This window comes from Panulirus ornatus, chromosome 42 (assembly GCF_036320965.1).
Source record: "Panulirus ornatus isolate Po-2019 chromosome 42, ASM3632096v1, whole genome shotgun sequence".
NCBI classification, from domain to species: Eukaryota; Metazoa; Arthropoda; class Malacostraca; order Decapoda; family Palinuridae; genus Panulirus; species Panulirus ornatus.
This window is the reverse complement of record NC_092265.1, coordinates 24,038,361-24,053,230: the sequence shown is the minus strand read 5'-3', so window position 1 is coordinate 24,053,230 and position 14,870 is coordinate 24,038,361. Positions and strand designations below refer to the sequence as shown.

The 14,870-nt window shown below is 42.4% G+C and overlaps 1 protein-coding gene across 1 annotated transcript in view; it reads left to right on the top strand.

Annotated features, from left to right (window-relative positions):
- Window positions 1-447: 447 nt before the first annotated feature.
- LOC139761979 (organic cation transporter protein-like) overlaps window positions 448-14,870 on the top strand; it is a 34,314-nt gene continuing 19,891 nt past the window's right edge. The window contains exons 1-2 of the mRNA XM_071686737.1: window positions 448-506; window positions 2,186-2,468. Coding sequence (XP_071542838.1) covers window positions 2,225-2,468 — 244 coding nt within the window. The 5' untranslated portion in view covers window positions 448-506; window positions 2,186-2,224. The remainder of the gene's footprint in view (window positions 507-2,185; window positions 2,469-14,870) is intronic.

Below are 14,870 nucleotides of genomic sequence, written 5' to 3'. Positions count from 1 at the left end.
GTTGAGATTTAACAGCAAAATATATACAAATGTTCGCTAAGCATGGAACTGTGAAGCACCATTGTAATAGGAATTCTCTTTACTACTTTTGTATGGTCATTTCTTCGAGTGTAGCTCATTCATGTCTAAATGAGCAGCATACATAATACTAGTTTCTTTAGCAAAACCGATGGAACATCTAGAGATGTTTCACACATGTGAACTAAGGAAACCAGTTACCAGTTTGCCCTAAATGGATTAAGTAGAACGAACTTTCATAGTCAAAAAGAAAAAAGCTTCTGAGATCTTGAACTTAAATGATTCAGAGCATGGCTAGGCTGCTGCCTAGTTTGTTTGTGTGCCACCCACTGCATGGAGTGAAGGAGACATGGTTGCGTGTGGTATGAGTTAGACGTAGTTGGCATGATTTTGGTTGGGTGTGTGCCACGACCACTGGGCTCCGTACTCATTGGTGAGTTGTCCAGCCACCAGACAGCCAGTATCGTCAGGGGAAGACACATGAGAAGGTAGCGTGAGCAGTGAAGAGGGAGGAGAGTGTGTGTGTGTGGTGCTGTACGAGTGGATCCTTGCAATTGTATAGGTGGCTTTCCTGCTCCTCACCTCAAGCAGCGATTCTCTCCCGTCATTGGCTGAAATCCCGCCTGTATATATCCTGCTAACGAGAACTTAAAGTGAAAGAAATTACCAGATCAGAGTTCGGAGTTTATAAGACAATTAGCCAAAAACAGGAAGATAGGCTATTGTTCATATCTATAATTTTGCAGTGAAACCCAATGCTGATAATATATGTGATTTTACTAAAAGAATATTTGTCATATGTTACATGAAAATCATTGTCTTGAAACTGCAAACACGTTTACATAAAGAGCATGTACGTGTTTTATGGGCTGACAAGATGAAACGACCATTTTTCTTATGTCTTCAAATGTGTCTTTGGAAGACTTAATAAGAAATTAATCATATCTTAAGTTTCATGCGTAATGTAATCAGTAAACAAAGTTTTCGATTATTACCTTTAATATTACAGTATTTGAAAGAGACAGAGAAACGTAATCCACATTCAGTTGAGTCTGAGCATGTTATCAAAAATTGACAGTATTTCGAAGTGCAATACAATAAATTACATAATTCTAGAACACAACAAATGTAACTGAGATACACAAATGTATACAGTAAAAATAATTAAAACTAATGAAATCCATAGAAGTGCGAGTATACGTATGGTCTGTAGGAAATGAAGGGCCTGGAAAGTGAATCTGTTGTTGTTTGATGATGGCGCAGCACTGGAGGCAGATTAGTAAGAAAAACTGCAGAAGTTGGTGTCTGAGTTTGGAAGAGAGCGTGAAAGGAGAAAGTTCAGTGTAAATACGAATAAAAACAAGGTTATTAGGTTTAGCAAAATAGAGGGACGGGTTAGATGTGTTTGAATGGGGAAAAATCAGAGGAAATGAATGAAGTGTTTTAGATGCCTGGGAGTGGACATAGCAGCAAAGGTGCATGTGGTAGAAACGAAAGGTTGAGGACAAGATTTGGTGTAATAGGTTAAGAGAGAGGTGTAGCAGTATAAGGAGTATGGTTAAGAGAGCTGAAGAGAGAGTGTGGTGCATTGGTTTGGACATATAGAGAGGATGAGTGAGAAGAGGCTTATATGTGTAGGAAGTGGAGAGGCCAAGAAAGGAGAGGCCGAATTTGAGATGGAATGATGGAGTGAAAGGTGTTTTAAGATATGAACGTGCGGAAGGGTGTGCACCGTGCATGAGGTAGAATGAATTGTCTCGTGTTTTATACAAGGAGCGACGTGCTGTCAGTGGGACGAAGTGGTTCGAGCATCTACAGAAAGGCTTGGAGCTTCGGTGGCTCTAGTTTCGGTGTATTATACATGATAGCCAGAGGGTGGATGTGAGCAAATAAGGCCATTCTTAGTCTGTCCTGGCGCTACCTTGTTGCGCGTGACATTGTGAGCAAGTGTTCAAAAAGCAAAAGTCTGGTAAAGTTAAGCTGTAGCTAACAACACCGAAGTTCAAATGGTCAAAAACTATTGGGAAGTCATAAGGTGACTGTACAGCCAGGTATGAAATGGGATGGAAAACGCTAAAAATGAATGGTAAGTAATAACAAAAGAAGATGATGAAAAATTCATAAAAGAAACATATTGTCGAAAGCTCAACCCAGCCATCAACAACAGGTGCAACAACAGTAAATCTGCTCGAAGTTGGAGTACGCCATGATGGAGACCAGCTCGCCAGAACAGTGTGAGAAAGGTTTGAAGATATGCCCGAACGCCCCTAAGGAAGAGGAAGAGGAGGAACTGAGGAAAATGGGCGAGGTGAAAGAAGGGCCAGACAGCAGCAGTGAGGCCTTCCAGGCCATCCTTAGTCAGGTAGGCGAGTTCGGGCGTTGGCAGTGGCGACTGTTCTTCATCACCTCCATCTCCAGCTTCGTCGTCGCCTTCCCAACCATCAGCACTGGTGAGTCCTTCAACATCTGTCCTGTACGACTCCTTCATTTCCCTCGTCCTCTAGACCTCTTCCTCCTTCTCATTTATCTTCCCTCTTCCTCACTGGTATCCATAAACCTGTCCCTTGTTGGATTCTTCTTGCTCCTTCTTTTTTCTTATTATTCTTCACCACCTTCTGCTGTAAACACTGTATATATATGTATATATCTTTCTTTCTTTTTTTTCTTTCAAACTATTCGCCATTTCCCGCGTTAGCGAGGTAGCGTTAAGAACAGAGGACTGGGCCTTTGAGAGAATATCCTCACCTGGCCCTCTTCTCTGTTCCTTCTTTTGGAAAATTAAAAAAAAAAAACGAGAGGGAAGGGTTTCCAGCCCCCCGCTCCCTCCCCTTTTATGTCGCCTTCTACGACACGCAGGGAATACGTGGGAAGTATTCTTTCTCCCCTACCCCCAGGGATAATATATATATATATATATATATATATATATATATATATATATATATATATATATATATATATATATATATATATATTCCTAAGAGTCCACGGGGAAAATGAAACACGTAAGTTCCCAAGTGCACTTTCGTGTAATAATCACATCATCAGGGGAGACACAGGAGAGAAGTATAACAAGTCAGTTGATGTACAACGAAGAGACGTAGCTAGGACGCCATTTGGTAAACATACGATTGTCCAAGACAGACAACGAGCGTATCATAAACTTATCATTTTACAAATTTTACCAACAATAAAGTTATCTAATTTGTATAGACCATCACTGATATTAAGATTATAATTCTTTGCGTATTTGATAACAGATGATTCAATGTTATTTCTCGTGGTAATAGAGTTAATAACTGAGATGGCATTACTCGAGTCAGTACAATGATCATAGTTTTTAACGTGATTAAACAAGGCATTTGATTCTTGTCCCGTTCTTATACTATATTTTTGTTGCTTAAGTCTAACAGAAAGATCCTTACAAGTCTGCCCAACTTAAAACTTATCACAATTTCTACATGGCACTTTATAGATGCACCCAGGAGAATTTTCTGGTAAATTCCTAAGATACTCTTTATAGTATTGTTGTTGCTGAGGGCAACAATTACATTAAAGGATTTAAGCAACATGGGAAGTAAAGTAGAATTATTAAAAGGGAGAACTAAAAGATTCTTGGTGTCAATGGGAGGTTTAGGCTCAACTCTATAAAATGATTTCTTTGCTAAGTTAAGAGATTTATCAATGATATATATATATATATATATATATATATATATATATATATATATATATATATATATATATATATATATTTCTTTTTTTTTTTTTTTTTTGCTTTGTCGCTGTCTCCCGCGTTTGCGAGGTAGCGCAAGGAAACAACCGAAAGAAATGGCCCAACCCACCCCCATACACATGTATATACATACGTCCACACACGCAAATATACATACGTACACAGCTTTTCATGATTTACCCCAGACGCTTCACATGCCCTGATTCAATCCACTGACAGCACGTCAAGCCCGGTATACCACATCGATCCAATTCACTCTGTTCCTTGCCCTCCTTTCACCCTCCTGCATGTTCAGGCCCCGATCACACAAAATCTTTTTCACTCCATCTTTCCACCTCCAATTTGGTCTCCCACTTCTCCTCGGTCCCTCCACCTCCGACACATATATCCTCTTGGTCAATCTTTCCTCACTCATTCTCTCCATGTGCCCAAACCATTTCAAAACACCCTCTTCTGCTCTCTCAACCACGCTCTTTTTATTTCCACACATCTCTCTTACCCTTACGTTACTTACTCGATCAAACCACCTCACACCACACATTGTCCTCAAACATCTCATTTCCAGCACATCCATCCTCCTGCGCACAACTCTATCCATAGCCCACGCCTCGCAACCATACAACATTGTTGGAACCACTATTCCTTCAAACATACCCATTTTTGCTTTCCGAGATAATGTTCTCGACTTCCACACATTCTTCAAGGCTCCCAGATTTTCGCCCCATCCCCCACCCTATGATCCACTTCCGCTTCCATAGTTCCATCCGCTGCCAGATCCACTCCCAGATATCTAAAACACTTCACTTCCTCCAGTTTTTCTCCATTCAAACTTACCTCCCAATTGACTTGACCCTCACCCCTACTGTACCTAATAACCTTGCTCTTATTCACATTTACTCTTAACTTTCTTCTTTCACACACTTTACGAAACTCAGTCACCAGCTTCTGCAGTTTCTCACATGAATCAGCCACCAGCGCTGTATCATCAGCGAACAACAACTGACTCACTTCCCAAGCTCTCTCATCCCCAACAGACTTCATACTTGCCCCTCTTTCCAAAACTCTTGCATTCACCTCCCTAAGAACCCCATCCATAAACAAATTAAACAACCATGGAGACATCACACACCCCTGCCGCAAACCTACATTCACTGAGAACCAATCACTTTCCTCTCTTCCTACACGTACACATGCCTTACATCCTCGATAAGAACTTTTCACTGCTTCTAACAACTTGCCTCCCACACCATATATTCTTAATACCTTCCACAGAGCATCTCTGTCAACTTTATCATATGCCTTCTCCAGATCCATAAATGCTACATACAAATCCATTTGCTTTTCTAAGTATTTCTCATACATTCTTCAAAGCAAACACCTGATCCACACATCCTCTACCACTTCTGAAACCACACTGCTCTTCCCCAATCTGATGCTCTGTACATGCCTTCACCCTCTCAATCAATACCCTCCCATATAATTTTCCAGGAATACTCAACAAACTTATACCTCTGTAATTTGAGCACTCACTCTTATCCCCTTTGCCTTTGTACAATGGCACTATGCACGCATTCCGCCAATCCTCAGGCACCTCACCATGAGTCATACATACATTAAATAACCTTACCAACCAGTCAACAATACAGTCACCCCCTTTTTTTTAATAAATTCCACTGCAATACCATCCAAACCTGCTGCCTTGCCGGCTTTCATCTTCGGCAAAGCTTTCACTACCTCTTCTCTGTTTACCAAATCATTTTCCCTAACCCTCTCACTTTGCACACCACCTCGACCAAAACACCCTATATCTGCCACTCTATCATCAAACACATTCAACAAACCTTCAAAATACTCACTCCATCTCCTTCTCACATCACCACTACTTGTTATCACCTCCCCATTTGCGCCCTTCACTGAAGTTCCCATTTGCTCCCTTGTCTTACGCACTTTATTTACCTCCTTCCAGAACATCTTTTTATTCTCCCTAAAATTTAATGATACTCTCTCACTCCAACTCTCATATATATATTCCTAAGAGTCCACGGGGAAAATGAAACACGATAAGTTCCCAAGTGCACTTTCGTGTTATATATATATATATATATATATATATATATATATATATATATATATATATATATATGTATGGTTGCGAGGCGTGGGCTATGGATATAGTTGTGCGCAGGAGGGTGGATGTGCTGGAAATGAGGTGTTTGAGGACAATGTGTGGTGTGAGGTGGTTTGATCGAGTAAGTAATGTAAGGGTAAGAGAGATGTGTGGAAATAAAAAGAGCGTGGTTGAGAGAGCAGAAGAGGGTGTTTTGAAATGGGTTGGGCACATGGAGAGAATGAGTAAGGAAAGATTGACCAAGAGGAAAATATTTGTCGGAGGTGGAGGGAACGAGGAGATGTGGGAGACCAAATTGGAGGTGGAAAGATGGAGTGAAAAAGATTTTGAGTGATCGGGGCCTGAACATGCAGGAGGGTGAAAGGCGGGCAAGGAATAGAGTGAATTGGATCGATGTGGTATACCGGGCTTGACGTGCTGTCAGTGGATTGAATCAGGGCATGTGAAGCGTCTGGGGTAAACCATGGAAAGTTGTTTGGGGCCTGGATGTGGAAAGGGAGCTATGGTTTCAGGCATTATTGCATGACAGCTAGAGACTGAGTGTGAACGAATGGGGCCTTTGTTGTCTTTTCCTAGCGCTACCTCGCACACATGAGGGGGGAGGGGGATGGTATTCCATGTGTGGCGAGGTGGCGATGGGAATGAATAAAGGCAGACAGTGTGAATTGTGTGCATAGGTATATATGTATGTGTCTGTGTGTGTATATATATATACACAGAGTGGGGTGCCTAAATGTGTGTGGATGTAACCAAGATGTGAAAAAAGGAGAGATAGGTAGTATGTTTGAGGAAAGGAACCTGGATGTTTTGGCTCTGAGTGAAACGAAGCTCAAGGGTAAAGGGGAAGAGTGGTTTGGAAATGTCTGGGGAGTGAAGTCAGGGGTTAGTGAGAGGACAAGAGCAAGGGAAGGAGTAGCAATACTCCTGAAACAGGAGTTGTGGGAGTATGTGATAGAATGTAAGAAAGTAAATTCTCGATTAATATGGGTAAAATTGAAAGTTGATGGAGAGAGGTGGGTGATTATTGGTGCATATGCACCTGGGCATGAGAAGAAAGATCATGAGAGGCAAGTGTTTTGGGAGCAGCTAAATGAGTGTGTTAGCGGTTTTGATGCACGAGACCGGGTTATAGTGATGGGTGATTTGAATGCAAAGGTGAGTAATGTGGCAGTTGAGGGAATAATTGGTATGCATGGGGTGTTCAGTGTTGTAAATGGAAATGGTGAAGAGCTTGTAGATTTATGTGCTGAAAAAGGACTGATGATTGGGAATACCTGGTTTAAAAAGCGAGATATACATAAGTATACTTATGTAAGTAGGAGAGATGGCCAGAGAGCGTTATTGGATTACGTGTTAATTGACAGGCGTGCGAAAGAGAGACTTTTGGATGTTAATGTGCTGAGAGGTGCAACTGGAGGGATGTCTGATCATTATCTTGTGGAGGCTAAGGTGAAGATTAGTATGGGTTTTCAGAAAAGAGGAGTGAATGTTGGGGTGAAGAAGGTGGTGAGAGTAAGTGAGCTTGGGAAGGAGACCTGTGTGGGGAAGTACCAGGAGAGACTGTGTACAGAATGGAAAAAGGTGAGAACAATGGAAGTAAGGGGAGTCGGGGAGGAATGGGATGTATTTAGGGAATCAGTGATGGATTGCGCAAAAGATGCTTGTGGCATGAGAAGAGTGGGAGGTGGGCTGTTTAGAAAGGGTAGTGAGTGGTGGGATGAAGAAGTAAGAGTATTAGTGAAAGAGAAGAGAGAGGCATTTGGACGATTTTTGCAGGGAAAAAATGCAATTGAGTGGGAGAAGTATAAAAGAAAGAGACAGGAGGTCAAGAGAAAGGTGCAAGAGGTGAAAAAAAGGGCAAATGAGAGTTGGGGTGAGAGACTATCAGTAAATTTTAGGGAGAATAAAAAGATGTTCTGGAAGGAGGTAAATAGGGTGCGTAAGACAAGGGAGCAAATGGGAACTTCAGTGAAGGGCGTAAATGGGGAGGTGATAACAAGTAGCGGTGATGTGAGAAGGAGATGGAATGAGTATTTTGAAGGTTTGTTGAATGTGTCTGATGACAGAGTGGCAGATATAGGGTGTTTTGGTCGAGGTGGTGTGCAAAGTGAGAGGGTTAGGGAAAATGATTTGGTAAACAGAGAAGAGGTAGTAAAAGCTTTGCGGAAGATGAAAGCCGGCAAGGCAGCAGGTTTGGATGGTATTGCAGTGGAATTTATTAAGAAAGGGGGTGACTGTATTGTTGACTGGTTGGTAAGGTTATTTAATGTATGTATGACTCATGGTGAGGTGCCTGAGGATTGGCGGAATGCGTGCATAGTGCCATTGTACAAAGGCAAAGGGGATAAGAGTGAGTGCTCAAATTACAGAGGTATAAGTTTGTTGAGTATTCCTGGTAAATTATATGGGAGGGTATTGATTGAGAGGGTGAAGGCATGTACAGAGCATCAGATTGGGGAAGAGCAGTGCGGTTTCAGAAGTGGTAGAGGATGTGTGGATCAGGTGTTTGCTTTGAAGAATGTATGTGAGAAATACTTAGAAAAGCAAATGGATTTGTATGTAGCATTTATGGATCTGGAGAAGGCATATGATAGAGTTGATAGAGATGCTCTGTGGAAGGTATTAAGAATATATGGTGTGGGAGGCAAGTTGTTAGAAGCAGTGAAAAGTTTTTATCGAGGATGTAAGGCATGTGTACGTGTAGGAAGAGAGGAAAGTGATTGGTTCTCAGTGAATGTAGGTTTGCGGCAGGGGTGTGTGATGTCTCCATGGTTGTTTAATTTGTTTATGGATGGGGTTGTAAAGGAGGTAAATGCAAGAGTCCTGGAAAGAGGGGCAAGTATGAAGTCTGTTGGGGATGAGAGAGCTTGGGAAGTGAGTCAATTGTTGTTCGCTGATGATACAGCGCTGGTGGCTGATTCATGTGAGAAACTGCAGAAGCTGGTGAATGAGTTTGGTAAAGTGTGTGGAAGAAGAAAGTTGAGAGTAAATGTGAATAAGAGCAAGGTTATTAGGTACAGTAGGGGTGAGGGTCAAGTCAATTGGGAGGTGAGTTTGAATGGAGAAAAACTGGAGGAAGTGAAGTGTTTTAGATATCTGGGAGTGGATCTGTCAGCGGATGGAACCATGGAAGCGGAAGTGGATCATAGGGTGGGGGAGGGGGCGAAAATTTTGGGAGCCTTGAAAAATGTGTGGAAGTCGAGAACATTATCTCGGAAAGCAAAAATGGGTATGTTTGAGGGAATAGTGGTTCCAACAATGCTGTATGGTTGCGAGGCGTGGGCTATGGATAGAGATGTGCGCAGGAGGATGGATGTGCTGGAAATGAGATGTTTGAGGACAATGTGTGGTGTGAGGTGGTTTGATCGAGTAAGTAACGTAAGGGTAAGAGAGATGTGTGGAAATAAAAAGAGCGTGGTCGAGAGAGCAGAAGAGGGTGTTTTGAAATGGTTTGGGCACATGGAGAGAATGAGTGAGGAGAGATTGACCAAGAGGATATATGTGTCGGAGGTGGAGGGAACGAGGAGAAGAGGGAGACCAAATTGGAGGTGGAAAGATGGAGTGAAAAAGATTTTGTGTGATCGGGGCCTGAACATGCAGGAGGGTGAAAGGAGGGCAAGAAATAGAGTGAATTGGAGTCATGTGGTATACAGGGGTTGACGTGCTGTCAGTGGATTGAAGCAAGGCATGTGAAGCGTCTGGGGTAAACCATGGAAAGCTGTGTAGGTATGTATATTTGCGTGTCTGGACGTGTGTATGTACATGTGTATGGGGGGGGGGGGTTGGGCCATTTCTTTCGTCTGTTTCCTTGCGCTACCTCGCAAACGCGGGAGACAGCGACAAAGTATAAAAAAAAAAAAAAAAATATATATATATATATATATATATACTTTGTCGCTGTCTCCCGCGTTTGCGAGGTAGCGCAAGGAAACAGACGAAAGAAATGGCCCAACCCCCTGCATACACATGTACATACACACGTCCACACACGCAAATATACATACCTACACAGCTTTCCATGGTTTACCCCAGACGCTTCACATGCCTTGATTCAATCCACTGACAGCACGTCAACCCCTGTATACCACATCGCTCCAATTCACTCTATTCCTTGCCCTCCTTTCACCCTCCTGCATGTTCAGGCCCCGATCACACAAAATCCTTTTCACTCCATCTTTCCACCTCCAATTTGGTCTCCCTCTTCTCCTCGTTCCCTCCACCTCCGACACATATATCCTCTTGGTCAATCTTTCCTCACTCATTCTCTCCATGTGCCCAAACCATTTCAAAACACCCTCTTCTGCTCTCTCAACCACGCTCTTTTTATTTCCACACATCTCTCTTACCCTTACGTTACTTACTCGATCAAACCACCTCACACCACACATTGTCCTCAAACATCTCATTTCCAGCACATCCATCCTCCTGCGCACAACTCTATCCACAGCCCACGCCTCGCAACCATACAACATTGTTGGAACTACTATTCCTTCAAACATACCCATTTTTGCTTTCCGGGATAATGTTCTCGACTTCCACACATTTTTCAAGGCTCCCAATATTTTCGCCCCCTCCCCCACCCTATGATCCACTTCCGCTTCCATGGTTCCATCCGCTGACAGATCCACTCCCAGATATCTAAAACACTTCACTTCCTCCAGCCTCTCACCATTCAAACTCACCTCCCAATTGACTTGACCCTCAACCCTACTGTACCTAATAACCTTGCTCTTATTGACATTTACTCTTAACTTTCTTCTTCCACACACTTTACCAAACTCCGTCACCAGCTTCTGCAGTTTCTCACATGAATCCGCCACCAGCGCTGTATCATCAGCGAACAACAACTGACTCACTTCCCAAGCTCTCTCATCCCCAACAGACTTCATACTTGCCCCTCTTTCCAAAACTCTTGCATTTACCTCCCTAACAACCCCATCCATAAACAAATTAAACAACCATGGAGACATCACACACCCCTGCCGCAAACCTACATTCACTGAGAACCAATCACTTTCCTCTCTTCCTACACGTACACATGCCTTACATCCTCGATAAAAACTTTTCACTGCTTCTAACAACTTGCCTCCCACACCATAAGTATAAAAAAAAAAAAAAAAAAAAAAAAAAAATATATATATATATATATATATATATATATATATATATATATATATATATGTCTGATCATTATCTTGTGGAGGCTAAGGTGACGATTTGTATGGGTTTTCAGAAAAGAAGAGTGAATGTTGGGGTGAAGAGGGTGGTGAGAGTAAGTGAGCTTGGGAAGGAGACTTGTGTGAGGAAGTACCAGGAGAGACTGAGTACAGAATGGAAAAAGGTGAGAACAATGGAAGTGAGGGGAGTGGGGGAGGAATGGGATGTATTTAGGGAAACAGTGATGGATTGCGCAAAAGATGCTTGTGGCATGAGAAGCGTGGGAGGTGGGTTGATTAGAAAGGGTAGTGAGTGGTGGGATGAAGAAGTAAGATTATTAGTGAAAGAGAAGAGAGAGGCATTTGGACGATTTTTGCAGGGAAAAAATGCAATTGAGTGGGAGATGTATAAAAGAAAGAGACAGGAGGTCAAGAGAAAGGTGCAAGAGGTGAAAAAGAGGGCAAATGAGAGTTGGGGTGAGAGAGTATCATTAAAGTTTAAGGAGAATAAAAAGATGTTCTGGAAGGAGGTAAATAAAGTGCGTAAGACAAGGGAGCAAATGGGAACTTCAGTGAAGGGCGCTAATGGGGAGGTGATAACAAGTAGTGGTGATGTGAGGAGATGGAGTGAGTATTTTGAAGGTTTGTTGAATGTGTTTGATGATAGAGTGGCAGATATAGGGTGTTTTGGTCGAGGTGGTGTGCAAAGTGAGAGGGTTAGGGAAAATGATTTGGTAAACAGAGAAGAGGTAGTGAAAGCTTTGTGGAAGATGAAAGCCGGCAAGGCAGCAGGTTTGGATGGTATTGCAGTGGAATTTATTAAAAAAGGGGGTGAACATATTGTTGACTGGTTGGTAAGGTTATTTAATGTATTTATGACTCATGGTGAGGTGCCTGAGGATTGGCGGAATGCGTTCATAGTGCCATATTCTAAAGGCAAAGGGGATAAGAGTGAGTGCTCAAATTACAGAGTTATAAGTTTGTTGAGTATTCCTGGTAAATTATATGGGAGGGTATTGATTGAGAGGGTGAAGGCATGTACAGAGCATCAGATTGGGGAAGAGCAGTGTGGTTTCAGAAGTGGTAGAGGATGTGTGGATCAGGTGTTTGCTTTGAAGAATGTATATGAGAAATACTTAGAAAAGCAAATGGATTTGTATGTAGCATTTATGGATCTGGAGAGGGCATATGATAGAGTTGATAGAGATGCTCTGTGGAAGGTATTAAGAATATATGGTGTGGGAGGGAAGTTGTTAGAAGCAGTGAAAAGTTTTTATCGAGGATGTAAGGCATGTGTACGTGTAGGAAGAGAGGAAAGTGATTGGTTCTCAGTGAATGTAGGTTTGTGGCAGGGGTGTGTGATGTCTCCATGGTTGTTTAATTTGTTTATGGATGGGGTTGTTAGGGAGGTGAATGAAAGAGTTTTGGAAAGAGGGGCAAGTATGAAATCTGTAGGGGATGAGAGAGCTTGGAAAGTGAGTCAGTTGTTGTTCGCTGATGATACAGCGCTGGTGGCTGATTCATGTGAGAAACTGCAGAAGCTGGTGACTGAGTTTGGTAAAGTGTGTGAAAGAATAAAGTCAAGAGTAAATGTGAATAAGAGCAAGGTAATTAGGTACAGTAGGGTTGAGGGTCAAGTCAATTGGGAGGTAAGTTTAAATGGAGAAAAACTGGAGGAAGTAAAGTGTTTTAGATATCTGGGAGTGGATGTGGCAGCGGATGGAACCATGGAAGCGGAAGTGGATCATAGGGTGGGGAAGGGGGCGATAATCCTGGGAGCCTTGAAGAATGTGTGGAAGTCGAGAACATTATCTTGGAAAGCAAAAATGGGTATGTTTGAAGAAATAGTGGTTCCAACAATGTAGTATGGTTGCGAGGCGTGGGCTATGGATAGAGTTGTGCGCAGGAGGATGGATGTGCTGGAAATGAGATGTTTGAGGACAATGTTTGGTGTGAGTTGGTTTGATCGAGTAAGTAACATAAGGGTAAGCGAGATGTGTGGAAATAAAAAGAGCGTGGTTGAGAGAGCAGAAGAGGGTGTTTTGAAATGGTTTGGGCACATGGAGAGAATGAGTGAGGAAAGATTGACCAAGAGGATATATGTGTCGGAGGTGAAGGGAACGAGGAGAAGAGGGAGACCAAATTGGAGGTGGAAAGATGGAGTGAAAAGGATTTTGTGTGATCGGGGCCTGAACATGCAGGAGGGTGAAAGGAGGGCAAGGAATAGAGTGAATTGGAGCGATGTGGTATACAGGGGTTGACGTGCTGTCAGTGGATTGAATCAAGGCATGTGAAGCGTCTGGGGTAAACCATGGAAAGCTGTGTAGGTATGTATATTTGCGTGTGTGGACGTGTGTATGTACATGTGTATGGGGGGGGTTGGGCCATTTCTTTCGTCTGTTTCCTTGCGCTACCTCGCAAACGCGGGAGACAGCGACAAAGTATAAAAAAAAAAAAAATATATATATATATATATATATATATATATATATATATATATATATATATATATGTGTGTGTACATTGAGATGTATAGGTATGTATATTTGCTCGTGTGGACGTGTATGTATATACATGTGTATGGGGGTGGGTTGGGCCATTTCTTTTGTCTGTTTCCTTGCGCTACCTCGCAAACGCGGGAGACAGCGACAAAGCAAAATAAATGAATATATATATATACAGGCTGAGCATCCCTAATAAGATGATCTGAAATCCAATATGCTCCCAAATCCGAAACTTTTTGAGCGGCGACACGACTTGACAAGTGGAAAACTCCACACCTAACCTCTCTTTCCCATGCTGGGCTCTGACACTCTGTTGGCACCAATTTCTTACAGAGCATCGTCACCGCCAGACCTACGTGCGTTACTAGCTGTGTTTTTTGCTTATTCTCTGCTCTGTGGTACAAAGATATTGTTAAAAATGTGAAAAACGCCTGCAGATAATGAGGATCCAGTTATTCATTCACTGACCGATAGTAAAATAGCTGAAATGGTTCTGAATCAAAGTGATAGTGATAAGAGACGTTGAAGATGACTGTGTTAACACTGCAGAAAAATTGCCTGTAGACGACATGGTAAAAATGTGTGATGGTCTTATTGAAGGACTAGAGCAGCGTGCATTCATAACAGAGCAAGAAATCATGTAAGTTATGAAATGACAGAGAGACTTCCATGACAAAAAACGCTGTTAATGAAGCTGATCTGATAACATTATAGGAAACATTTAAAAAAGCTGAGATTGTGACATCTTTGCTTTCTGATGGTTCAGTGTCACACAAACTTTGTTTCATATGCAAAATTATGGATACGAACGTTGATTACTACACCAAGGAAGCCCAGGTGTGTGTGTCTACTCAAGCAGGAGGAACAGTGTACTATGAGTGAGTGATTACCTCAGTGTACCATACTGGAGCAGGAGACACAGTGTACCATATGTGAGTGATTGATTACCTGTGTACCATACTGGAGCAGTAGACACAGTGTACCATATGTGAGCGATTACCTCAGTGTACCATACTGGAGCAGGAAACACAGTGTACCATATGTGAGTGATTGATTACCTGTGTACCATACTGGAGCAGTAGACACAGTGTACCATATGTGAGCGATTACCTCAGTGTACCATACTGGAGCAGGAAACACAGTGTACCATATGTGAGCGATTACCTCAGTGTACCATACTGGAGCAGGAGACAGTATACCATACTGGAGCAGGAAAGACAGTGTATCAGAAGTGAGCAGTGGTGTTCGAAGCCTCGTTGGAGCTTCGGCTACGTAGATTAGTGACAAGTGGCCGATGCAGTGGCAGGGCTGACAGTGGGCTGGGCACT